Here is a 26,592-nt window from a genome sequence, read left to right as displayed (position 1 = left end):
AATTAAACTAAGTCATAATAAACTATTTATTATTTTACATATATTTATAATGTTTTGACCTTCAGTCAATGTAAATTATGACAGCAATCTACAAACAACTCAATAAGCTTTACAGAAAAAGTATTATTAAAATTTCTTCGATTTAACGACACGTAACCCTATCACACTTTTTGTTGAATCTATTAATATTTTTCTAAGTAAATTAATAAAATAAAATTTTTATGATATTGTCTACTTAAAGTATACGTATAGTAAAGGAGGCAAGTTCAAATCAGCTGTTAGTGGAAATTCTCAAAGTTTAATAAAATCTGAGTTTTACTGCGCCTTCATTTTTTTGGTAGTCAATCGAGGTACTCAGAGCACAACTGCGGTCTGGTTGGGTACAACCTGTAGGGTACACATTTTACAAAGATTTAACGCGTTCATATAACGATTTGATACGTTCATATAGACAGATTGTTGACATTCCGTTTATTGATGATACAGGGTGCTTGAGAAAACAATTTTCTGAGGAGCGAGAAGTACACACTGGAGTTCCCCAAGGCTCCGTACTTGGTCCTTTATTAATTTTACTATTCATAAATGACATACATCGAAGCGTGAAAGGTTCAAAGTTGTTTTTGTTTGCTGATGATACCTCCTTGGTCATCTCTGGTTGCAATCGAGCCGAGCTTGAAATCCAAACCTTTGTTCAGGCCAGTAATTTGCTGCAGTGGTTGGGTGAAAACTCTCTGTTTGTAAATACATCTAAAACCAATTTTCTTGATTTTGGAATTAGAAAGTCTGCTAAAACGTTGATTGAATCTCAAAAAATTATGATTGGAGAGTCAGAAATGTGTCCTTCTTTGAATGTTAATTATCTTGGAATGGTTTTGGATGATCAGCTAAACTTTTTTAGTCACATTGATAAAGTCACGAAAAAACTAAGCAGCTGCATATTTTTGATGTATAGACTATCCTGTTTTGCTAGTGAGGAAATTCTTTTGCTTACTTACTATGGCTGTTTTTATCCTTACCTTTGCTATGGAGTCTCTATATGGGGATACGAGAGTAAAAAACTCAATATGTTTTTCGTCTCCAGAAAAGAGCTATAAGGATTATTTTCAAGTTGAGTCGTTCCCAGTCTTGTAGAGGTTTCTTTCGCAGTAATAATATCCTTACGTTCCCATCCATTTATATCCTTCAGTGTCTTTCTTTTTACAAAAAGTATCCCCACCTTTTTTCAGTCAACGTTAATCCAGCCCATAATTACTCCTTAAGAAAAAGAAACAACCTAATCCTACCCTGCCATAAAACATCTTTTTTTGAAAAACAAAGTCTTTACTCCTGCATCCGCCTTTTTAACTCTTTGCCATCCTGCTTGAAAATTGTTGTGAACGATAGGGAATTTCAAAATCGTCTGAAAAAATTTCTTATTTCGAGAGAATATTACAGTGTCCGGGAATACGTTGAGGATAATAAATTGTAGATCACTCCTGTTATATTGATTTGGTCTTGTTGTGTTTGATCTGTCAGTAGTGTATACCTTAAGTTGGGATATTATAATTTTCTTGACGAATGCCTATGCATGTTATGTTTTTGGCAATAAATGAATTGATTGATTTATTGATTGACTACAAAAGTGTCTCAGAATATTTACGAATTGGAAGAAATAATTAAAATATTTACGATACATAATCGTAAGTTAAATGGAAATGGAAGTTAAATGGAACAGCTGTTGATAGTTTCAGCTGAAGTTCACAAAAGGGAAAAACATATTTTTTACACTTAAATTTAAGAATAATTAAACATACAATGATTAATTAGTTGTGTAATGCAGATTTCAAAGACAAAATTACTACCTAATTTTTATTACTGATTGCGCAAGTGACGAATTTATATCATCTAACACATTATTTCAACTCTATTATAAACCTCACCTCAACGAACAAAGATGTGAATGTTTGCACACAAGACTACCCGCAATTGGTTGGCTCTTGGTTGAGATTGTGTGTGGTATTTTTATTAAGATTTAATGAGAAACAGGGAGACAAACACACACATGTCTCAACGAGCCATTCTTTCCCAGACTACAGTATGAAAATCAACAATATCTCTACCACGCAAAACATGACAAACTATTATTTTGCAATGTTGAATGGACTTTGTTTCAATGATTTTCCACTATTCCACCTATACCGGACAGCAGTACACAATTAACGAAAGCTAATGCTTTTCGACCAAAGTAGTAGAGTATGAGTATCTCATACTAGAGTATGAGATGTACAATGATTTTCATAACGAACACCCAAATTATGCAATACTAAGTGAAAAGCTACAACTCACTTCACATTATATTTTTAATATGAACCTGCCTAACTATTGATAAGAACGGGCCAGGAAGTAGGGGAAGAGGAATGACATATCCTTCAGTCCTCAGTGTCTGAGTGGCCGGTGAACATGTGCTGTAGGCTTACCATCTAGGTGTTTCTTAGATTATTTATCGTGTTCATGTCGTTTATACTGAATTTTGCAGTTTATTATGTGCAGTTTTTACGCGTTTTAACTTCAAATGACTTCCGCGTTTTTATCCATCTAACGATGGGACTTTCGACCCGTAATGTGTACTGACAACTCAGCAGAAGCACATTTTGAAATAGTTGACAAGATAACGTGCCATTTATTTGTACATAAATAAATTTCTAAAATCTTTTGATTGTGTCAAATCAAGTCGATAAACATACCTCAATGGTACAAAATTACTAACAAATAATGACTTATTAGTCATTAATCACTCACTATCAGCGTCTGAACGAGTTTTGAATTATTTGGTTATCAATATTTTTATTAAATATCTACGAATTCAAACGTTTGTCGCTGTGCAAAAACAGTTGTCATTTTAACTACAAAAACGTGAAGCTTATAGTCTATGGGTTCGAAAGGTTCCGCAACGAGTTAAAATTTCTATTCAAAAAAGAAAAAAGAAATACAAGTAACGAAGGTTTTATTAAATATTTTCACAAATATATTAAAATATTTACAGGGGAATTGAAATTGCAATTCAACCCAATTGCGGGTAGTCTTGTGTGCAAACATTCACATCTTTGTTCGTTGAGGTGAGGTTTATAACAGAGTTGAAATAATATTTATAATGTGTTAGATGATATAAATTCGTCACTTGTGCAATCAGTAATAAAAATTAGGTAAAAATATATACAGGGGAATTGATTGGTGCAATACAAACAACATGAAGTTGAACTCTTCCAAGTGCTCTGTGATGACCTTTGGCCGGTTGCGCGATCCACGCTATTTCCAGTACACCTTGGATGGCCGAGCTCTGGATAGGGTGTTCACGGTGAGGGACTTGGGTGTTACCTTCTCTGCTGATTTCTCCTTTAACGCTCACGTGGATGATCTGTGCAGACGGGCATACAGGATGTTGGGGTTCATCTCAAGGTCGACTCGTGGCATGACGAGCCCTGTTGTTTTAAAAACGCTTTATTCTTCCTTTGTGCGGCAACTACTGGAATATGCTAGCCCCTACCACTTGACTTTCATCTGAAAACTCGAGGCTGTCCAGAGGAGGTTCTTAAGGCTGGTGGGAACGAGGCAGGGACATCAATTCAGGGAAGTTCCTCTCGCGGATCTGCAGAACGAGCTACTCCTACCAGATCTCCTAGCCAGACGAAAGGCTGCAGATGTCCTGTTCCTTGCCAAATTGCTGAATGGTCTGCTTGATTGTCCTTCTCTCCTCGCACAAGTGGATATCCGCATTCCTTCAGCTACTCGGTCGCGTGATCTGTTCGGCAGGCGTCACTCTCGGCGTGATTATGACTTTCGTGGTCCCCTCGCCCGAATGATGAGACTGGGAAATAACTTCTGCCACCTTGTCGATCTTTTTCACGACAGTGCTTCGACCATCCGGGGAAGAGTGCTGGCATCCCTCCGCGGTCCTGTGTAGATACACAATTTCTAATCTTCACACGTTGTATGGTAATTTATTTCATTGTTATGCTTGTTACCTCTCATATTGATTGTTGTGTTCCTGAATATTTACTGCTTTGTTGTTATGTATTATGCCGTTTGTTGTTACTATTTACTTGTATTATTAATTATTGTATTTAATCATTTATGTTGTTGTTTTTGTTAGATTGTTATCACTGTCAACTTTATTGTTATTTAACTCAGTTGTTTCTTTCTTTCAGTTGATATTTAAATATTTATATATGTATACTACCCGCTTGTACTTTGGCTTGTTTGCCGTTGGAATGTAATAATAAATTTAAAAACTTTAACAAAAATTTGTACTCTATGTTAAAAACTTTTGTTACGATAATCCTAATTTTTTAAATGATTACTGTTGTTTTTGTCGAGTAGGGAATTGGTTATTGTTTGGCAACATGCAAATTGAATACTTAGGCTCATTAGATTTATGTATTCTAAACACATCGTAATTTTTTGTATGATAACATGCATGTTATAGTTCCACAGTTATGATTACATCCGTTCAGGGGCGCAACAACGTGAGGGGGGATGACGAACGGAACCTATCCCCCCCCAAGAACATTTTAAAATAATCCATCGTCTAGTAGTACAAATAACATTTATGTTGGAACTTTTTTATACACAATAAAATATATAAATTCAAACCTTTATAACTATTTAATTTGCTAAATACTCGGCACTGCACATATAATAATTCAATTTTCATCAAAACCCTAAATATTTTAATTTCACCGTCACGCAGCAACCACGAAAGTTAGGTTAGTTCTTACTATTTCTACTGGCTTCTACCTGTACCCGGTGCTTCAGTAATAGAGTACAAAATGTACTCTTACTGATTTAAACTCATACGTTACAGAGTGCTCCTAAAATAATGCAGGTACAAGTTCCAGTTTATGTTACTGCTAAGAGTCTAAGTACTTTGTACCAGTATCTGTAACAGTAACTTGTACCGGGTGCTTTCGGTTGTTGGTATAACTTGTACTCTCTGTGCAGAAGAGTAACCGGTACAAAAAGTATCTTCGAAATAGTCCCGACGTGATCAGTTGCTACAGTAGGGAGTTGTGGATAGTTCTCTGAATAATTCTGCACTGTGTTGGTTTGTTGTCATTCGTTCAATACGAGGCAAAACCCCCTGGGCAGTCTGGCGATTGCGCGTTAAAACGAACAGTTACCATTTACGGCGAATTGACAAAACTTGCTCAATTTAATATGTGTTAAACATTAAACGATTTAATTAGTGATATAGTACAAAATTACAGACTCAAAATAATGATTAAGTTCCAAAACGTGACCAATACAGAATTTTGTGGACCACACGGTTAAGAATACTAACTTTTGTTAGGATGGTAATTTAAAGGCAACCTTTTTCATACTATTCTTAGATTTATATAGCACAATTCCAGTACACGTGTATACATGTTTAAAAAGGATACCGCTGAATTTTCTTTTTAAGAGTTTATGATTCATTTATTAGGCGCTATTGTTGGATTACAGTTGAAATAATTGTGGACTGTAATTGTAGGTTTTTTTAATAGGCTATTTTCTGATTTTCTGATTGAAATACTTTATTTCTGTAGGGTAATATGACAATAAATAATATTACAAAACCAAAAATACTGCTTTACCGTTTTTAAAGTGTAGGTTTTCAAAATGCCACCATTTTGTTTCATTAATTGCTAGAGAGCTGAAATTTCACAGAATATTTTTAAAACCTATTTAATGAATTGTGTAGAGTTTGAAAATTTTCGGTGCATAAATGGGTAGGTTGTATAAAATTTTGGTCTTAATTGGATAACAAGTTTCTGAGTTATGAATATTCAAAGTGGGAGTTTGGTTAAAAATAGCCAAAAGACCGGTATTTTTTCGTTGTTATCAATATAAAAAATGGAAATTATTGTTACTAAATAATTTCTTACGTAGAAACGCATAAAAAAAGGAAGCTAAATTTTAATACAACTTCCGTTATTGTAACTCTATTAGCTGGTTTGTGGTCAACTTTCAAACTCGGATATCTGTACTTTTTGATTCGACAGTAGATATCAAGATTTAGGTTTGGTCTTGATTTGTGATTTAAACTTAACTATTTGTTCAACATTTTTTTGACGTTATGATTCCTTTTTTTAAAATTAAATACACTTCATATAAACAATATTTGTTAGAGAAGCTTTTAACTATCCATAATTTATAAGTTTCTCCTGGTGATTAATATAAGAGTGGTTTTGCTGAAAACTGTTTACAGTCTGACTTCATTTTTATCTTCCTTTTATTAGTTCAGAAGTACTAATTTTGATGATTTTGGAACCTAGTATTTCAAAAATGTTCAGGGGGAGGCCCCCCGGGCAACCCTGCTAGTACGGAAGGGGGTTATCCATACATCTGACTCTGTTACCTATTTATTTAAAGGATGGACATTACTTTGATATCTGAAAACTTGATTACAACATAGATGAGCTTTGTATCGAGACAAGAGAGCCCAAATGGTTGATTTATAATCGGGTTCCTAAAGAACTAGGTATTTTGCCTTTACATTCTGCCAGCATTTTATTTCTTTAATGTAAAACTTAACACAATTGTTGAAATATTGCTCGACGCAATTTTATCGTGCGTTTTACTATCTTTAACTGTTCTGGTACTTCGCAAACTTACCATTATTTTCGAGATCCTGGGGCTCCTCATGGTGTCACCTCTCACGTCACTCCCCCCACTCACGGCGCCCTCCCATTGGCGCGCCTGGCCCCGCCCCACCCCCCCATTGGCCGTCAGTACTCACCGGCCCGCGTCCCGTCCCGCACAAACAGGGTTCCGAACCGGCAAAAAATATTATTATTATATAAATTGTAGTTAGAGAAGGTCGACGTAGCTTAGTACCCGCGGCGGTGTCAGGTATCAGTGCGTGGTGGCAGTGGAGAGTCCAGATCTCGACTGAGTTAGGAACCACAATTGTGACAATATAGCTTATTGAACGTAGTTAGCTGAATTGGGTCTAACTCAATTTGAGTCAGCCTGTTAGCAGGAATTTGATTAGTGCGTATTATTTAATCCTGATCATTTTATTTTATACATTCCTCGGCTAATTGGGGTTGATTTCTCCGCTTAACTCGGGCTCACTTTGACACTTGGAATTGTTTTATGGAAACTGTTATTTAGGAATCGTTTTACAATTGTGAACTTATATGTAAACACTTATCGTTTTTATATTTGGTATTTTGTAACTTTCTGCCGGTGGTTCCGGTAGCCATCGAGTTATCGCCCGTGGCCGAGAGTTCCGCGAGTTTATTCCATCTTCGGTGGAGTTTCCGGCCTAAAGACGTCTTCAGAAACCGGCACCATTTCCGACTTCTTCAAGCCCATCCTGGACGTGATGGAGGGGTCCGGGCCGTTCGACGAGTCTCTGTTCTCCGATTTTCCCGGGGGACAGTTGCCCGGACCGTCCACACTCCTCTGCAAGTCGGACTCCAGGAGCGTACACTCGATACAGGTGATGTTGGGTCTGCAGCACGAGCACCTGCCGCCCGACCAGCCTCACCCTGACATCACCGTCATGTTCCATCCCCCTGGCCATGCCCTCGACCCTCGGCGCAAGGACGAGCTGCAAGACACCATGATACCGCAAGGTCAGTCATAACAGTTCAATTCATATCAGGTGATGTCTAGCTAGACATTCTACAGTCTACACTGTTTGCAATCATTATAATTACACGACATGGGCAATAGGCTACAAAATTAGGGTAACTATGGCATTTCTTAGGGGTATTTTTGAGGCATATAGGAGATCCCGATAGCTTTGTTCGTAATACTATTAAGTAAGTTTCGTAATAGTAGTGTCGGATTAATCGTAAATGTTAAAAAAATACGTGTAATTGGTTTTCCACAACATTTTCACCATAAAACCCATTTATTTATTTATTTACGGACAACCCATTTTAACAAAATATAGTACAAAGTTACAAAGGCTAATATAGATAAGCTGCAACACAAAACAGTAATATTAACAAAGCACTGTAGTATGATAATAGATACAAAACAACCTAAGATGAATTAATACATGTAAGATGCAAAAGACCAAATGAATTAGCAAACAATAAGAGGTAACAATAATAAACTATGAAAAATAACATGATGACTAATAGACAACAAGGCAATAAAATATGAAAGAGCTAACAATGATCAACTATGAAGAAAAAAAAACAAAACCTATAATATCAACAATCGAAAGAGAGAAAAAAAAAACACAACTTTTAAACATTATAATAAATAACAAGGATAAATAATTTATGAACAATGAAACATAAATAAATAACAAATGAACAATTTGGTACTAATGAGCAGTAGGCTACCATTGACAGATTTATACATAGTTTTACAAAGCGAGCCTTAAACTTCAATTAGATTGCGTGAAGATTTTGTTTTATGAAAAGCATAATATATAGTCTACTATCCTTGTTTAAAATTAGGTATGTAAATGTTAAAACTTGTATTACGTACGAATTTTTCTTTTTGCATGGTTATTTTAAAATCAACTATTCGTCAAAGAAAAAAGAATCAATTAAAATATTACAACATGGAAACGAAACAAAATGTGCTCATAACATCTCCCGTGGCCTATTCGTAGGTACTTTGTAGCACGAGATATTTACTCCCTTTCGCTAAAATTCCTGCATCAAATAACCGACTAAAAAGTGACGTGCTTATCTTTTAATCAATGTTAACATGTCTGTACTGTGAATTATGTTGAGTCCAACTGCGAAACAAGTGCCTATGTTAATGTAATTTATTTAGCAGGTTTAGTTTCATATTAGACAATATCAAATTTGTTTTCACTTAAAAAAAATACAACACTGCCAAAGTGACCGTTGCATTTTTTATTTATACGAATGCTAAGGGGTTTACATTATGAGCTATTCGAAACATTTGATATATCAGAGACCTTCTATAAACTCAGCATAGCAAGGTAATTATTGTTTCTTTTCACTTGACATACACACAACAGAGTTCAGCTTTGATCATTCTCGATTCCTAACAAACTCTGTATATCTTTTACGACTATTTGTCCATTCGCTGAGAGGTCGAAACGTACAGAAAGAACCAGCGTTTAAATGTGTAAGTTACATAAAAGATACATTTTTTACTTTTTTAATAGTTTTTATCTATCCTGATTTTTTCATATTTTACGTATTGAAATAAATCCAAACACGAGGCAACTGACTATGTCTACGAATTATATGGCTACATTAAAAATTAGCTGTCCATTAAACATTTTAAAAACAATCTAACACAATAAAATTTCAACTAGATATAAATACTTTCAATTAAAGAAAGGAAATTAAAATAAGGAACTAATTGTCTGTCAACTGCCTGCTAGCGTGCGCGTTGTATGAAGTTGAGTTTAAAGTTATTCAGTTAACAGTTAGTCGAATTGTTTATCTTTGAAATATAAATTGTTCAATACACTTCTTAAATCAAGAAACGGAAGAGTAACAATTAACGAATTTTTGACACTTTGATATTACAATGTTAAGCGTTAAAATACGTTTTACGTTATTTAATATTAAAACTACTAATAATTAGTAAATTATTAAACTTTAAATCATACACATGCATGGGAAATTAGGCGGCTACTTGCTAAAACCAAACTTACCCCGCTATTATTGTTGAGTTTACTAGTTAGCACATGTAAAAAGTAAAATTAAAGGTATTATACGTTTGTCTTGGATGTAATATTAACTGAATTAAAAAAAATTATATCTAAGTATTTTAACTATAAAGGTCAACTAGAGAAGGGCTATAATCTCTCATCGGCATTAACATTGAAGCTAAAACGTTAGTGTTTCTTACATATTTTACATTTAATCATAATATTTATAACTGTACATAAAAATATCATACACTTTCCAAAACATTAATACGTTTAATGCTTCATTAGAATTTCACCTATTTTTATTATTATTCTAACGAGGGTTTATTATAGTTTCAGGCACAACTGATCCGCCACCACCGAAGAAATCGGAGTCGAAAAGCAAAAAAGGCGATAACAATGGAGTGAAAAAGAAAAAAACCAGGTAACAATATATTTATTTATTAATGTTAGTAATATCACGCGCAAAATCGCGTGTGGTAAGAGAATACAAAAATGAAATACTCGTAGTTTCTATTTGGAGTACTTGATTAAAATTCTGTTATTAGAGAAACCAAATTTCAACAATAAACCCACTGTTGTTTATCGAGGAGCCGACAGAAAGTTCTTAAAACCCATCTTTACCCGTCAGTCTGTGCGATAACTCTCGATAGAAAGATGCTAAAGACTTGAAATTGATACATAAGTTTCCCTCAGTCTGAAGAAAAATCTACTGATCTTAAATTCAAAGGGAAATTTGTCCGTCTGTGCGATAACTCTCGAGAGGAAGGTCCTAAGGACTTGAAAGTCTGAAGAAACAATCTACTGATCTTAAATTCAAAGAGAAATATTTCCGTCTGTATGGTAACTCTCGAGAGGAAGGTCCTAAGGACTTGAAACTTGACACATAAGTTTCCCTCAGTCTGAATAAAAAATCTACTGATCTTCAATTCAAAGAGAAATCTTTCCGTCTATGTGGTAACTCTCGAGAGGAAGGTCCTAAGGACTTGAAACTTGACACATAAGTTTCCCTCAGTCTGAATAAAAAATCTACTGATCTTCAATTCAAAGAGAAATCTTTCCGTCTGTGTGGTAACTCTCGAGAGGAAGGTCCTAAGGACTTGAAACTTGACACATAAGTTTCCCTCAGTCTGAAGAAAAAATCTACTGATCTTAAATTCAAGGGAAATTTGTCCGTCTGTGCGATAACTCTCGAGAGGAAGGCCCTAAGGACTTGAAACTTGACACATAAGTTCCCCTCAGTCTGAAGAAAAAATCTACTAATCTTAAATTCAAAGGGAAATTTGTACGTCTGTGCGATAACTCTTGAGAGGAAGGTCCTAAGGACTTGAAAGTCTGAAGAAAAAAATCTACTGATCTTGGGTTCAAAGGAAAATCTGTCCGTCTGTGCGATAACTCTCGATAGGAAGGTCCTAAGGGCTTGAAACTAGATACATAAGCTTCCCTCAGTCTGAAGAAAAAAATCTACGCATAGGCCAGTGGCCCATGAGGACGGACAGATTAAGGCTTAAAAGGGGACCGGCCTCTCCTTAAAAAAAAGTTTCTACATGACCTCTCACTCCACAGATGGTAGTCTGAACGCCTCAATCTATAGGCGCTAGGCCTAGTCATAGGGTGAGATATCTCTTGTGTAACTAATACAATCAAAGAACATCTACACATTTACTTTGTATACGTTTAAATGCATATATATCCTATAACATCACATATAGAAAGTCATTCATTTGGAGATCTACTACAATTGATACTAGTAGCAAGAGCACAAGCCTCTTGTCCATTCATCATTTTCCTCTGGCGTCACTGGGTCAGTAAATAGTTAACACTTGATCCAGAACCAGACCACATGCCTTGCAGATAAAGTGGCGATAGCCTACTACATGGCATCGCAGTTACTAATGATACCTCCATGTATGCACCCCTGTGTTGGCGCGTGCCCTGCTCCTGCCCCTGAACCCAGATGTCGTCACGCCGCCATGGCTGCCAGCTCACCCGTGAACGTCGACAGCTGGGGCAACAAGTTATTTAGATGCAGATCATATTTAAAACACAGTTCTGCTACCTTCTGGTCGTTCATCCAGAAGGGTTTTAAGTGGATCAAATAACACAGTTAAATCGTTTAAAGCATCTCCATTACACATAGCAAACACATCCATGAACATCGTGATCCACACTTTCTTATGAAATAAGATTTTGGGGTGGCTGCATAAAATTGTCAATAGCGCTGTGTAGCGGGTACAACGGATATCGCAAGATAACCAGATCAAGCAACGTAGAGCGTGGCTGCTACTTGGATGGGTGACCGCTGAGCGCCCTGTCCTTGCAATCTGCCCGCCTGCCCGGCCATTGGTGGTGGTTAGGAAGTCACCTTTAAGGCGTTTTACCCCAGGTTAAGTGTTGGAGAGAGCTTCTTAGCCCTAACTTAGCCTGGTAAAATAATACAACTTTACTTTACTTAGAAATATAAATTTGATAGAGCTTTTTGTGCTCCAGAAGAAAGTAGTCAGAATCATTGCAAATTTAAAATTTTGTGAATCGTGCATAATTGCTTGGGATTACTGACTGTACCTTGCCTCTATATACTGAAGGTGGCACTTTATTGTCGATACAAATATGAGTTGACACAGGGCAGTAACGTGGGGCTAGCGTAGTGACGTCCCCGGAGGGATAGCTTAGGAATTATGTCTCACAGAATGACGGCTTATGTATAACTTTCATAAAAGCTTTGCGTCAACAGATCAAGTGATCAACAGACTCCCGGAATGTATCATGGAATTGGGAACAAAAAATCGTTTCAAAGCTCGATTAAGAGATCTTTTAGCGTCGAATGCGTTTTATTCGTTGATGAGTTCATGACAAATCGCTAGGATTAAATAATCAAATTGTAATGTTGACAATTTTTAAAAAGAGTTACGCAATTATAGAACTTGATTCAAATGAACTTTCATTCTTAATATACATAATTGTACTATATTTTATATATATATATATATTCATTAAATTTGTATAAATGGCAATAGCCGAATTTAATTTATTACAATAAACATTGAATCGCAAAAAGTACTTGCTCCGACGGCAAGTGAGAGATCCGGGTTCGAGTCCCGGCGGAGCAAGTACTTTTTGCGATTCAATGTTTATTGAAATAAATTATAAATATATAAATAAATATATATATATATATATATAAATTATATATATATATATATATATATATATATATATTATATGACTGAAGCATGTATACAATGTTACAACTTTTATAAAGCAAAAAAAGAAATTTAAAAATTATTGTTAATTTATTTAATTGTTAATTGATTCCAATAACTTGTCTAGATAAGGCTTGTATCTTTACTTGCACAACTGATCTAAAAGTAACAATTCGTTTGATTAAATTTCCTTATTTTCTCAGAACGACATTCACGGCCTATCAGCTGGAGGAACTGGAGCGTGCGTTCGAGCGCGCCCCCTATCCGGACGTGTTCGCACGGGAGGAACTCGCCCTCAAGCTGAACCTGAGCGAGTCCCGTGTCCAGGTCTGGTTCCAGAATCGCCGCGCCAAGTGGAGGAAGCGGGAGCCACCGCGCAAGACTGGATACTTGCCCACCTCAGGTTGGTACGATCAAGCCTTTAGTAATGTGTAGAATGCAACTCTTTTGAAAAAGTATATTATCAAAATTGTTGACTTCATAATCTTTTAGCAGTCATTTCTTTCTCAACTACTATTTAATATACATTCCAGAGGGTGGTTCACTTGCCTTGATTTTCTTTACAGGATAGATCAAGTTGCATCTTAAACTAGTTTTCTGTATGGATTCAAGCTGGCATTCATTTACTCGTGGGCATACCAAGGATATGAAACAACTGCTTAAGTCCATATTAGATATAGTTTCAAAGATTTTAATTCTTTGTTATGCCAAGATAAGCACCATATTTGTTTGTATCGAGTGAGGTCTTTGAATGCTGGATGGTATGTAACAATCCCTAGGCATTGTGCAATGTACGAGTACGAACTCGATGGCAGGACAACACTAAGAGAGATAAGAGTGACTGATTTAAATTGATCTCTCATAACTCCAATATGTATGATTTTCCTGAATTGAAACTCCATGCATGAAATGCGGTTATACAATTTAATTTAACACTATATTTAAATTATTAGTAAAGTATTTCATTGCGATTATCAAAGGATTATATTACCGTTCCAGTACAGATAGAAGAAGAGGGCACCTGCTAAATGTTCTTAAACATCTACTATTTTTCATCAATGTCAGAGTCAGTGAACAATCAAAATATCAATAATAAAACATTATCTTTTCTGAACACATCAATAAAAACAACCTGAATTATTAACTGTAGATCTGATACAGAAATTACATTTAACTTAGTTTAGAGAGACAAACTGTATTTAATATCGTATCAGGATCTACCAAATAGATCTATGGGGATGGTATCCACCTTTTGGAACATTCTCTTTAGGAGTAATCCTCTGTGATCATCCTCATGATTAACTAAACTTCTAGGAGAACTTGCATTCTAGTACATAATCTCCTTAAACACATGGTCCTGTTCCTCTCCCAGTTTTTGGAAAACACACTTTTGACACTGAAAACACATACCATTACTTGCTTACCTACAGAGATTGTCACTAAAGTCACAAACTATCATAATTCTCTATGACCATCCGAAAACCATAAATTCTTATCGATAGGAGTTTCTGATATTTGTTGTAGAACATGGTAAAATTATTTTATATTTATTCATTTGTTAAACGCCCTTACCCAGCTGACATAAAAATTATATCCCTTCAGGACAACCCTTAAATCAAAATACATTTATTAACTCCCCTGTGTTTACATTAGTTGTATTGAATGTTCATTCCGATTTTAGAATCCTTGCATCTATGAGATATCTGAAATATTTTATTTGTCCCATGGATATAGATGTGTCTCAATGACGAACTTCAACTTGACACTTACTTGTAGAATGCCGATCCCATTGTCATTTAGATACTTTTCGCATCATTACCACAATCATAATATATAGAAATTTATTTTATATAAACACAGCACATTATATAGACGAGAAATCAATCCAAGAAGAGTGGTGGGTTAATTATGCTGACTTTTGATTATATGGATATAGCAGAATGCATAATCTACTTGTAACTTTAAACTAAAAAAAAGATTTATTAGCTTTGAATTATCAATGTTTTCATTAATTCAGTTCTAGAGTACATGTAGAGGATTTTGGGATTAGCAGCTTCTGTACTTACATAACTGTTACAGGAGTACCTGGATCTCCGAGCTCCTCCATGGGGTCCAACAGTTTCACCCCTCTCAGTCCCTTCAATTCTCCTGCCAGCAACCCTCCAGCTGTGCCGTCGTCCACACCTGATCCTTGGGGCTACCCCTCATCCTATGAGATCTCTCATCTCAACATCCTCAATGATTCTGGTTACCAGACCACGCCATACTGCAATTCTCCAGGACCTGTTTACACTAACAACTATCCGATGATGGGTATGTTCAGCATTATATTTCTTAAAACATTTAAAAGTTAAAGAATGTAAATAAATTCAGTATTGGCTATTTCAATTAAGAGCCATCATTATGAATGAGCAATAATCACCAAACAGTGATGTACCTAGGATTTTAGTTTGAGCGGACCAAATCTTCCACTCATATTTCATGAGAAGGGTGTAGATCACCTCACTTATTTTTATTATTATGAACAAAGAATATAAAATGTTTCAAAAAAGCAGAAGAAACTTTGAAAATTGAGTAATTTTATAGATTTCACAGAAACTAACCAAAAACTCATCTTCTACAATGTTTTCATCACCCACTTCAAGGGGTTGGTACAGCTTGTAACAACTGTTTTGTTACCAAAAATTAAATAATTTAATGTCATATTATACAAAGATATTTTTGTTCAATCTTTTCAGGGTAAACTAAGGTCACTACACAGTATCAAAAATGTTGACTGTAGTTTTTATAAAAAGCAATATATTTTTTATTTTCTGAAACATGTGCTTTTTAATTACAGTCTCTTTTTATACGTCAAAAACCATTAACACTACAGCTATAAAATGTTTGACAGCTGCTCGATAAAAATATATGTATAAATATATAAATGGATTTGAAAATGAAAAGAAAATTCAGTATAAAATAAACAAAATAATAATAATGTTTTACTATTAAATATTATTTACAATAAAACTTTGATTTTTTTCATACAAAAATAATTTGTTTACCTATTTTTGAACGTACTTATGCCAATCTGGTTCATAATGTTCATTAGTCAATACAAACCAGAAAAACTATATTTTTCAATTTATCTCAAAAGGCAAAATAGGATTTGTTATAATAAATATTTTGAATTGATTAATCATATTGAAAAACATTGCTTTAAAAAAACTACTGATAAAACTTTTGTAAAGAATATTTGTACTTAGTTTACCTTGAAAAATTGACCACAATTTTTCCTGTCTAAAAGATCACAATAAATTATTTAGTTTTGGTGACAAAATGGTTGCTACAAGCTGTTAAGTCCATGAAGCTATACCACTATCTATAATTTTGCTATGGGTAACACAAACTTACATACATATTTACTTTCCCCAGTCTTATATGAGTGGTGTTAGTGTCTTGAAATACCTCCGGACTTAGCTCTACATGTTGAAAGTTCCTAAGCTTAAGATACATCAACAAAGGAAGCAATCAACGTCTAATTCAGTTCTCATTGGTTGATGAAGAACTATTAATTTTATTGTCTCATCATAAGTATATTATACTAACTTATTTTGATTAATTTATGAGATTCCATGAAAAATCTTAGTTTCTAAAGGAACCCAACTTGTTATTGACATTGAGATGAATTTAACCAAGATGCATGTTATTTCTACTCAGTCCTTAAAGTAAGGACAGGCAATATATGGTGAGTAAGGTTGTCTGCACAGGTCATAGTTAATTCTAAAGGTCACTGTAAAAAACATTATCTTTTTACTTATTCAGATTATGAAATGGAGAAAAAATATTTGAGAGCTTCACTTTTGTATAAACAACAATGAGTTTGATGATGGTGCATGCCACTCCATGGGATTTGGCTGAACATTATCAAATATTTTTACATTGGTCTTATGGGTAACCATAATGGCAACGAGAAAACAGCTAATCACATAATCATAAAACGTGTAACAAATCATAAAATTTTTATTCATAGAGTAAAAATAAAAATAATAGAGGGTAAAGTAAATGTTAAAGGTCAAAGACAAAATTTTATTTCAGCGGACTCTTGTGAAGTAGATCTTCCTTAGCTCTCTGGAACTTTCATTATATGAACTCTACTATGGAACCTAACTTAATGAAGAAAAATGTGAATGTGGCAAGACATTTAGAGAAAGATCTCTTCCATATCCAACCATGGAAGTTGGCTGAGCTTAATTGAAGCTTATCACACAGTAGGCTGGCACAATTTATCTATAATCTGCCAAGGATAGGTAAAAATATATTTTCTGTATGATTGACTGTCTGGCTATATATTCACAGGAAATCTCAAGAATAACATAAGCTATAGGTTTGAAATTTTGCATTCAACCTCAGTGAAGCCTATTACGCGACTTGGTGTGGTGTAATCCTACTTTGTATGTGTGTGCCATATTGTTTCAATTAGAAGTAAATATAAGATTTAATTGTTAATTTATGTTCATTCCAGGACCCCAACATGGCAACTATAACTCAGTAGGCATGTTCCCATCAAACATGCGACATCCACAAGAGTTTATGTTGGGAGGGGAGGAGTCACCGCCACCACACTACCCCCACCCACTGGAGCTGGAGCCCAAGCCTGAGTACGGAGAACAGGAGCAGTACCACCCTCAGGAGGATCCAGAGGTCAAGGATACCACAAACATCGGTGGCTACAACGTGGGGGCCGGAGACAAGGGAGACTGTCGCATCAAGCTGGAACCTGACTCTCAGAGCTACGTCACCCTGCCACCCTTCATGAACTGACTAGAGCGGGGCCTGTGTCCTCCCCGCGGCAAATACTGACGGACACAGAGTCCATTGTTGTTTTCTTAAACATCACCCACCAACTGCTTTTTACTGGAAATTAACATTGTACATACAACCTTTTTATGTAAAAGACAATTTAATTATGTTGGATTTACTGCTAACAAATACTCTAACAATATTTTTAATATATTTATGAAACTAAAATGTACATTGTGTCTATACATTATGTGTATCTAATTGAAATAGTATTTTTTATAAAAGACAAAATAAATGTGAAAATAATATAAAATTTAAAGTACTTATATAAAGCTTCATAAATTTGATGCTAACAACAGAATTAACTCTGAACTCGGTCCCAAATAATATCAATTACTACTCAGACAAATTATTCTAGAACTTGAGAAGATAAACAGCTAGTTGTTATTTACGTGGTTTTCATGCAGTATCCTAATCTATATAATATATATAGATATTATGTAGATATAAAAGCAATCATTAACATTGTAAATTAAACATGTGATTTTAAGGTGTACAAAAATTAATTAATTTTTGTTGTCAGATGAATTTTCTCTGAGATGTTTTATTGTTATGAATTCTATTTACCGGTTTTTATATTCACATGTATTGTAGATATAAGAATATTGTAAAATAATGTATATAATTGCAGAAAAATGGGAGCAACAAAACAGAGTCTTCCAATTTAAAGATGTATTAGATTAATCAAATCACGCTAATGTAATTATGACTGAGTAATTTTATTGTGAAGCGTAACGCTTTTTGTATGCAAGAAAAACTAACTTTGTGTAGTTATTCTATAAACTATTTTAAAAGATTTATATGGTTTCAATAGCACTATAGTCAATCTGACTACAGTTTGAAAATATATTAAAAGTGCAAAAGCTTCAAATCAGTGGTGTAGCCGAAGTATATGGAGGGGGAGGATGGAGGTTATATACTCCTGTATGTCAAATCCAACTTATCATCAAAGAGAAAAAAAATCCACACTATAACTCGCAATAATTGATTTTTGCGAGTATATAATTATGATTATACATGTTTATATTTATAAACTACAGAAAAATAATCTCCTTTTTCAAATCTTAGCTACACTGTTACTGGCAGCTGTCTACTTTTTATAGTACCATTACGTAACAAGACTGGAAGTTGGATTTCTGTAGGAGCTTAATTATTTTTAAGATCATGTGAGTACAAAAAACCATTCTCAGCCAATTTTGTACATATTTTATCAAGCTACACTTAAAATAATATGCAGGATTAAAGCCTTTGGTGTACATTGTGTGAATTTGTTTATTAGTCTATATTTCATGCTAAATATTAACAACTATATGTGGGTGACAATAAGAGATGCTAATGGATTCAGGTTCATGAAATTGAAGTTTGATAGTTTCATAAATTTATCACTGTTCATTTTTATTTGTGCCAGCTGGAGCCTGAAAAAAACAACTTTACGGCAGAATTGGAACAAATAAGTATTTCATGATTTGGTTGTTTCTAAAATTACATGTATGAATCAATAGTATGTTTGTTATGATAAAAAAAAGGTTTAATAACCCTTTGTAAAAGTGATGAAAAAAATTAAGATAGATCACAAAGCATAAGATAATATAATATTAAAATCTCTTAATATTAAAGTTCATAAAAGAAGAAAAGTGGAGAAACAAGACTATTACTTAATCGAGAGCATTAAAGCAGGAGATTGTAAATTTAAAGAAATCAGGATTTTGAATATTTTTTATTTGTTAATTATTTTTGTTATAACTAAGGTTTTCATACATAACGAAGAGGGACAGGTTATAGTTCACCAAACAGTGTTCTTTTTTTGCAACATCTGTCCTCTTAAATAATCAATAGTGATAAAGAGCTTTAAATTAAGAAGTCCTTAAAAGACCAACTTATGGGTAGAATAAAATAGTTTTAATACTGGTGACCATAATTTTCCACATCATCTCTACCTGTGTACCCATCCTCTTGTTTTTTTTTCATTTCGTGAATGAGTGCCATATAATAATAATAAAATAAATATTATTTTATTAAATATGTGTTGTATTGAATCTTTTATATTTGTTTGTATGGTGTTTGTAAATGTGTAATGTTGGCCTGTATATACATGAGTTGTAGACTGCTGTATATAATTAATACTGATTTTGCATTTACCTCATTTACATGTGCGTTCATTTGTGCCTTATGTGATTGTAAATTGTTTTTATATAAATGTGTGTTTTATAGACTACTTAAGCTTGTTTAGACAGTTGTGTAATGATATGAAATAATAAATATTTTTAGGAAATGGTTTCATTCTTTTTACGCCAGATTTTTAACATAGATGGTCAAGTAATTTAATGTAGGATTAAACATTTTCACCACAATATCATAATAGATGTACCAGTTTTTGTATTTGTGAATGGAACATTACATTTGTACAATTTAAACACCATTTCAGACTAAGAAAAGCTTATGGTAGTAAAACAGATTTTACCATCAAAACGATTACCATATCCATGGTATTATCACAGATGATTGCCATCACCAAATGATTTAGCTACATTCAATCCAACCAACCTTCATGTTGTCTAGATCTATTTACAATTAGTTACATAAACAGTTTAAGAAGACTCTGGTTTTCTTTCCTTAAGTTTTCAGCAAGACACCTGATGAATAATCTTTATAACTATCTGGAATTACTGATATCCAACAATTAATTACTTATACTGAATTTTCCAGGTATGAGTGAAATCTAAATTACCATGAAGTAATCTTGGTAATGATCAGAAATTTTAAAATATTGCTTCACAGTAATATTGAATCCCATCACCACCAAGCAAGTATGGATAACTTTTTCATGACGCTTTTCAAATTTAGCTAAAGGTTTAATTTATAGAAGAATGTTAGTAATACATCCTGAATATCAGTTGACACTTTTAGATTTAGCAATTTCAATAAAATAATCACCATGAAAGGAAGGAATAATCACCAAAATACAAAAATTAACTACACCTCCATCTCTGCCTCAAACATTGTTAAGCTACGTTTTCCTAGACGCGCATTATACAACGCTGCTGCGTATTTTCCTGTGCTGCGCATCTAAATGCGTTTTCGACATTCTGTGATCGCGGGAATTAAGTGTCTTCCTAGACGCGCAATATCGGGGCGCAGTGCAGCAGTCTGGTCCCAACCTCAAGTCATGTCGACTATATACATGTGCGTGCCGCTATAGACATGGAAGTAGACTGTGCAGTTTTACATACGTTAATACCTAGCAGAGAATCATGCAGAGAAATGTTCAAAGAAAGAGATCACGAGGGAGCCTACACTATTTTAGTTAAAAAGAACATTTACTTACTGATGACGTTCAACTTAAAGAATATTTTAGACTTACGCGTGGACAGTTTTCACACATTACTGACCTCATACGTGAAGATGTAACCATGCAGCCTTACAATCGTGTGAAAAGTCCCTTAAACTGCTGAGGTGAAACTTGCCGTCACATTGAGGTAGGTGAAACAAGTTGTTAACAAACACCAAATTTTTTTCAAAAGGGTGTATTTATTACAAATTCTGGATACAACTTCAAATATACATACAAAAATCAAAATACATTTAAACTTAATAGCTGTGTCAACCAAGAATCGTCAGTTCCCTCTCCCCAGGTTGTTGATGTGTGAGATGAATACGCAGAAGTTGGACGGGAAGTATGAGGGGTCTGTGTAAACGATTGATCACAGAAAGATAAATTACTTAGTTCTAGTTTATTGACAATGTTGAAAACTTGCGCTTTCACTTGGGCAATCTGTTGAGGTGTGAATTTCTTCACCGTTCCTGCCATAGATTTTAAAAAACAAATCAACTTCATCTTCGGGAATTGGAGGAACCTGCGTGTCATGAGTTTTTCTACACATTCAAATAATTTTTCTTTTGTCCATCCATTCTTTCTTTTAACATATTCACAAGTGTAGTTTGGTTTTTAGTCTTCTTGCCCACTTCTTGTGAAGATCCCGGCAAAAAAATCAAACGATATTAATTTAATGTCTGTGTGGCTCATTAAAAGGTGCTCAAAGCATATTGTGAGTCCCATTATCCCAATTAGTCAATCATTCTTTTCAACAAAGAGTTTTTTTTTTTTTCCCTCGCTCCTTAAAATCGCGAAAGTAACTCAATTTTAAAAAAAAAAAATGATCCCAGCTCAACCAATAATTATAGGCCTGTCTCAATTTTGCCCGCATTTGAGCAAAATTTTTGAAAAACTCTTTTTAACTAGAATGCTTCAGTTTATAAACAACCATAACCTGCTTTCTGAACACCAATTTGGTTTCAGGAAGGGGAAATCGACTACAGACGCCGTTGTGAGTCTTGTCGAAATGGTTGTAGAGGGGTTAGAGGAGTCGAGACTCCACATTAAGTGTGTTTCTCGACTTATCTAAGGCATTTGACTGTGTTGACCACTCGAAATTGCTTGACAAACTTGAATCTCATGCATCAGAGGCCGCTCCAATGGATTAGCTCATTTTTAGGCCACAGAACACAAATCGTCCAAATCTCAAACAAATTCCTCTGAACCGATTCAGCTGAGCTATGGTGTCCCTCAGGGATCAATACTCAGTCCGATTCTTTTCCTCATCTATGTCAATGACATGGAGTCATCACTACTGCATGGAAAACTTGTGCAGTACGACTGATGACACGACACTTTGTTTTCACCAACAAATCAAAAACTATTCTGGAACAGCAAATTTTTCTTGACACCAACAATTGTGTCCAACACTTTAACAGCCTCAACCTCAAAGCAAATTCTTCAAAATCAAATTTCTTGACTTTCGCGTTGCGATCAGGAAACTCCAATGACGGGCCAGCCGTTTTATTGGATGACTTTTTCCTGGAGGAAGTCGACTGTTCAAAATTCCTCGGAATAATTCCTGGATCGGGGATTGACTTGGAATTATCACATTGATCATGTTTGCTCAAAACTGGCCTCGGGCATCTATGTATTGAGGTCTTTAGCCAAATACTGCCCCAGTCAGGTACTGATGACGGCTTATTATGGCTTGATCTACCCCCACCTCACCTACGGTTTGGTGCTGTGGGGAGCCAGCGCAAACTATCATTTTTTTTCAGGGCATTCAAATTGCAGAAGCAAGCGATTCGCATAATTCGCACAGCTAAGGTTCAGAGAAACATGCAAGGAAGCTTTTAAAAAACTGCAACTGTTGACTCTGCCGTGTCTCTACATCCTAGAGACAATCTTTTTTTGTATGTCTAAATGTGCCATGACACGTGGCCGAGACATACATTCGTATGGGACAAGAGGCAGAGATACCTACCGAACTGGAAGTCACAGGACGGGGGTTTACGAACACTTGCCTTCGCAAGCAGGAGTTCGTTTTCTCAACAAGTTGCCAAATTCAATCAAAAACGCCCCAACGCCCCAAAGGCATTAAAAGCTCGTTTAAAAACGCTTTTTAGTGTCTCAAGCATTTTATAGTGCGGACGAGTTTATGGCATTCCGACTGGGTGACCGCACAATTGGAACACTGACAACCAGGCGTTGGAAAATGGGAAAATTGGCATGAGTGAATGTGGGGCGACTGAATTTCTGTATTTTTGACTGGTCTCAATGTGGAGTGATTGGTCCCAAATTATAGAAAAATGACTATTGCTATACATTTTTTGTAATGTTCTGGCAAAAATAAAATGATTGATTTGATTTTGGTTTGATCTTTCTTCACCTGTTGTTGGGGGCGGAGGTAGAGCTGTTTTCATCCAACTCAAAAGTCTGTCCAGCTTCCAAATCTTCATCTGGTCCCCATAATTCCCCTAACTCTGAAGATGTAGCCAATGTTTAAGTGGGAGATGCCTGAAAAGAACATGATACCTATAGCCTGGGTTGGTGGGTTTTCTGCTAAAGTTAAGGGTTTCAAGTAAGGAGCAGATTCACAGAGTATTTCAATTCTCAGTTCTATAAACAAAGATTAAGTACTGTACTGTCTGCCAAGAAGAAAAGAAAAACAAAATAACTGATGTTAAAGAAAGGTGCAACTTGGTGTTTAAAAAACGAAAAATTGCAATTGCAAACCCATGATAAGTACAATGTTAAACTCGAATTATTTAATGCGGGCCCATTTGTTTAGATTTATTCTGTTTAAAACGAACTTGGAAGTTTGAATGTGTGCATTCGTTTGTAATTTATAATAATTATTAATACAGTAACTGTATTTAGAACTTATAAACAAATATTTCTCACCTGTCTTTGATAGTTTCTTCCCTATTAACTCGCACCCCGCCCTTGTCCTTCTTCAACACATTCTTGTATTCTTTTTGTTGTAAACTCCACAATATAGGTCTTTCTTGAACTTCAAACACTAAAAGTTCGTCTTCTTTCCTCGAAAACAGCCGATTTAGCACTGGAACGCGATGGTCTCTATGGTGTTGCGCGGCGCAATGAAGGTGACTGACTGCTCTCTCAGGAGCAGTGGTGTAGCGTCGTTTGCGCGGCGCCGTATATCGCGCCGACGCAGTAACGCGCCTAGGAAAAACAATTCCACTTGATTCTGTACAAACCAGTGCTTGGTTACGCGACGCAGTTAGATGCGCGGCGCAGGATAATACGCGGCGCTGTATAATGCGCGTCTAGGAAAACGTAGCTTTACTTCACTGCAAGTGAGATGAGTAGATGGCAAACCACCTAGTTGAATTGAAGACCTATTGCATGTTGAACATGGCCAATGTGACTAGCTACCAAGAGTGATAGTTATCAAACTCAAGTCATCTCAAAGGTACTTACCACTTACACAACTCCCCCATTCAGCCAGCTCACAAATCACATTGACAGCCAGAAAGTCTATCATGGCTGCCTTGACTGCTTTTATGAGCCTTGCCTTGCCAGGAGTACCCCTGCTGCATACAGAGCGATCTGTAAGCAAACGTTGTTTTGGGATCTCCCTTACCCTTAGTGATGAGCATGAGCATGAACACTCCATCTAGTATGAAAGTTGCCTTTGATCAAGCACAACAACCTTGGGCAGGCCTGTGCTGCTGCTTTGAGTACATCCACGGTAACTATGTGACAGCCAGGCATCTTGTGGCACCTCTGACAGCCTCACCTCAGTGAAAAGAGGAATCTACCTAAGGTCCACAGTGATGCCAGATGTATTGGGTACTATACATCAATTAAGTTGTTCACAGGGACAACTAATATTTCGGCTAGCTGTCTGGTCACTACTAAATCTAAGCAAAGGTGATTCTGTTTCTCAGACCCCATATTTTGTCATTAATATACTGTCTTTGTTCCTCCCATTTAATGCACTTATAAAGACACACTTCGAATTCCACCTCAAGTTTCTAGAATAGCCATAACTCTATTATTTTTAAACCAATTTACAGAAATATCTTGCTGTTGGATTTGTCATTAAATCTGTGACAAATTTGCTGTAGAATTTACACTTTTCATTTAACTTTGAGAGCTTTAAAATGCAACCATGTTTAAACCAAAAATGGTAAAATTAATTTAATTTTTTCAGTGTCCCTTTATTTGGCTTAAAATAAATACAATGTTTCAAGCATACTGAATAAAAAACACATGTGGAGAGACAGAAAACCATAAATGCGAGACAGGTCATGTATTCATAACGTTTTTGTGTATACTATCACTTTCTGAAGTTGTGCTAATCTCTTGTGGAACACTGTATACATAAATAGGTTTTTAGATTTGTAGATTGCAACATGGTTGATAAATTTTAATAAATGGCTATTCAACCTATAATCTTAGTAAAAAGTATTTGAAAGCATCATTACACATGTTCTACTTTATCTTTGCTTTTAAGACCACTGCAAGTTAGGCGAAGTCCTGGTTCATCAATGTTACAACAACAAAGGTCAAGATATTAAATGAAGACATACAGAGGAAATACTGTAGTTTTATTTTATTACACAACTTGACAAATACATGTATAAAACACTTCAATAACAAACAGTCTAATATTTGTGCATATTGTTTGTAATCACTTATAAAATATAATGCAAACTGTTATTAATATTTTTAATCAATAAAGCTTAAGTGTGTATTAAGCACTTTGCCCCAAAAATTAAACAACATTTTAGCCCCTTACAGAAGGGGAATAGTTAGTTAGCTATTAGAACATTAGCAACAATTCTGCTAGGATACGGCTGTACTGGAAGTCATCATGGCTTTCTGATCATAAGACCAATAATAAACCTCAATTTTACACCTTATTTTTAATCATACAACTATGGGAGGTGTCTAATTTAAAAGGCATTATTAACACACATTCAAACACTTCTCAGTATTTTAAAAATACATTAACTTGTTATTTTTTTTATTTCAAATTTTTCACTCACCTTTTATTTAGTGAGTGTAAATTTTGCAAGAAAAACTAAAAAGGGTTTTGATGCTTATTAAATTATATATTTCAAATAAGACAAGTGTTTGAAGTTTAACATTGCTCTTATAGAGTGCACTTCAAGGTCATTCCACAACAGCCAGGTCTTAAGTTATTCTGATGTTAAAAGTTTTTAAAAGGCTGGTTTTAAAAAACAATTTAGGTTATTACAATAAATTATAATAATAATGTTGTAACATGCAAGTATTAAAGTGAAATCTTGTAAAAAATTATTTGTTCTTAAAATTAAAGACTATAGTTTTTGGTTTAAAAGTTAATAATAGAAAAAAGTCAATATAGAATTTCATATGGCCTATCTTGATCTAGAGATTTGCTTCTTAAAATACTCTAAATTTCATTGGAAAAGTCTACTTCAAACCCATGCTATAGAAATTTTAAATTTTTAAAACCCTGCTAATTGAGTTCGATTCTGAAAAGTGTTTTTGTTCCTTGCTGTATTTAGTATTAACAATTTCAAACAAAATCGGAAACCCTTTCTCTTAGAGTCGGATTAGTTTTTAAATGATATTAACCATTTATAAGGATGAAT

At 34.9% G+C, this 26,592-nt stretch overlaps 2 protein-coding genes across 2 annotated transcripts in view; one reads left to right on the top strand and one right to left on the bottom strand.

The window, feature by feature from the left end:
• Positions 1-6,732, bottom strand: part of LOC124359922 (protein takeout-like) — a 66,938-nt gene extending 60,206 nt beyond the window's left edge. The window contains exon 1 of the mRNA XM_046813057.1: positions 6,631-6,732. The gene's annotated coding sequence lies outside the window, so the exon portion shown is untranslated. The remainder of the gene's footprint in view (positions 1-6,630) is intronic.
• Positions 6,733-6,811: 79 nt separating this feature from the next.
• Positions 6,812-19,939, top strand: LOC124359921 (retinal homeobox protein Rx3-like). Its single transcript, XM_046813055.1, has 5 exons — positions 6,812-7,598; positions 9,953-10,043; positions 13,026-13,225; positions 14,902-15,135; positions 17,330-19,939. The coding sequence occupies exons 1-5, from the start codon at positions 7,346-7,348 to the stop codon at positions 17,626-17,628; spliced, it is 1,077 nt and encodes a 358-aa protein (XP_046669011.1). The 5' UTR covers positions 6,812-7,345; the 3' UTR covers positions 17,629-19,939.
• The last annotated feature ends 6,653 nt before the right edge of the window (positions 19,940-26,592 follow it).

This window comes from Homalodisca vitripennis, chromosome 4, assembly GCF_021130785.1.
Source record: "Homalodisca vitripennis isolate AUS2020 chromosome 4, UT_GWSS_2.1, whole genome shotgun sequence".
NCBI classification, from domain to species: domain Eukaryota; kingdom Metazoa; phylum Arthropoda; class Insecta; order Hemiptera; family Cicadellidae; genus Homalodisca; species Homalodisca vitripennis.
The sequence above is the reverse complement of the archived record's forward strand: the minus strand, read 5'-3'. Positions and strand labels throughout refer to the sequence as shown.

Bases quoted from the DNA above. Each gene is read 5' to 3' on its own strand.
- LOC124359921 (XM_046813055.1), top strand. From the start codon at position 7,346: ATGGAGGGGTCCGGGCCGTTCGACGAGTCTCTGTTCTCCGATTTTCCC. The intron at 7,599-9,952 runs GTCAGTCATAAC...GGTTTATTATAG, and splicing joins AGACACCATGATACCGCAAG to TTTCAGGCACAACTGATCCG. The intron at 15,136-17,329 runs GTATGTTCAGCA...TGTTCATTCCAG, and splicing joins TAACAACTATCCGATGATGG to GACCCCAACATGGCAACTAT.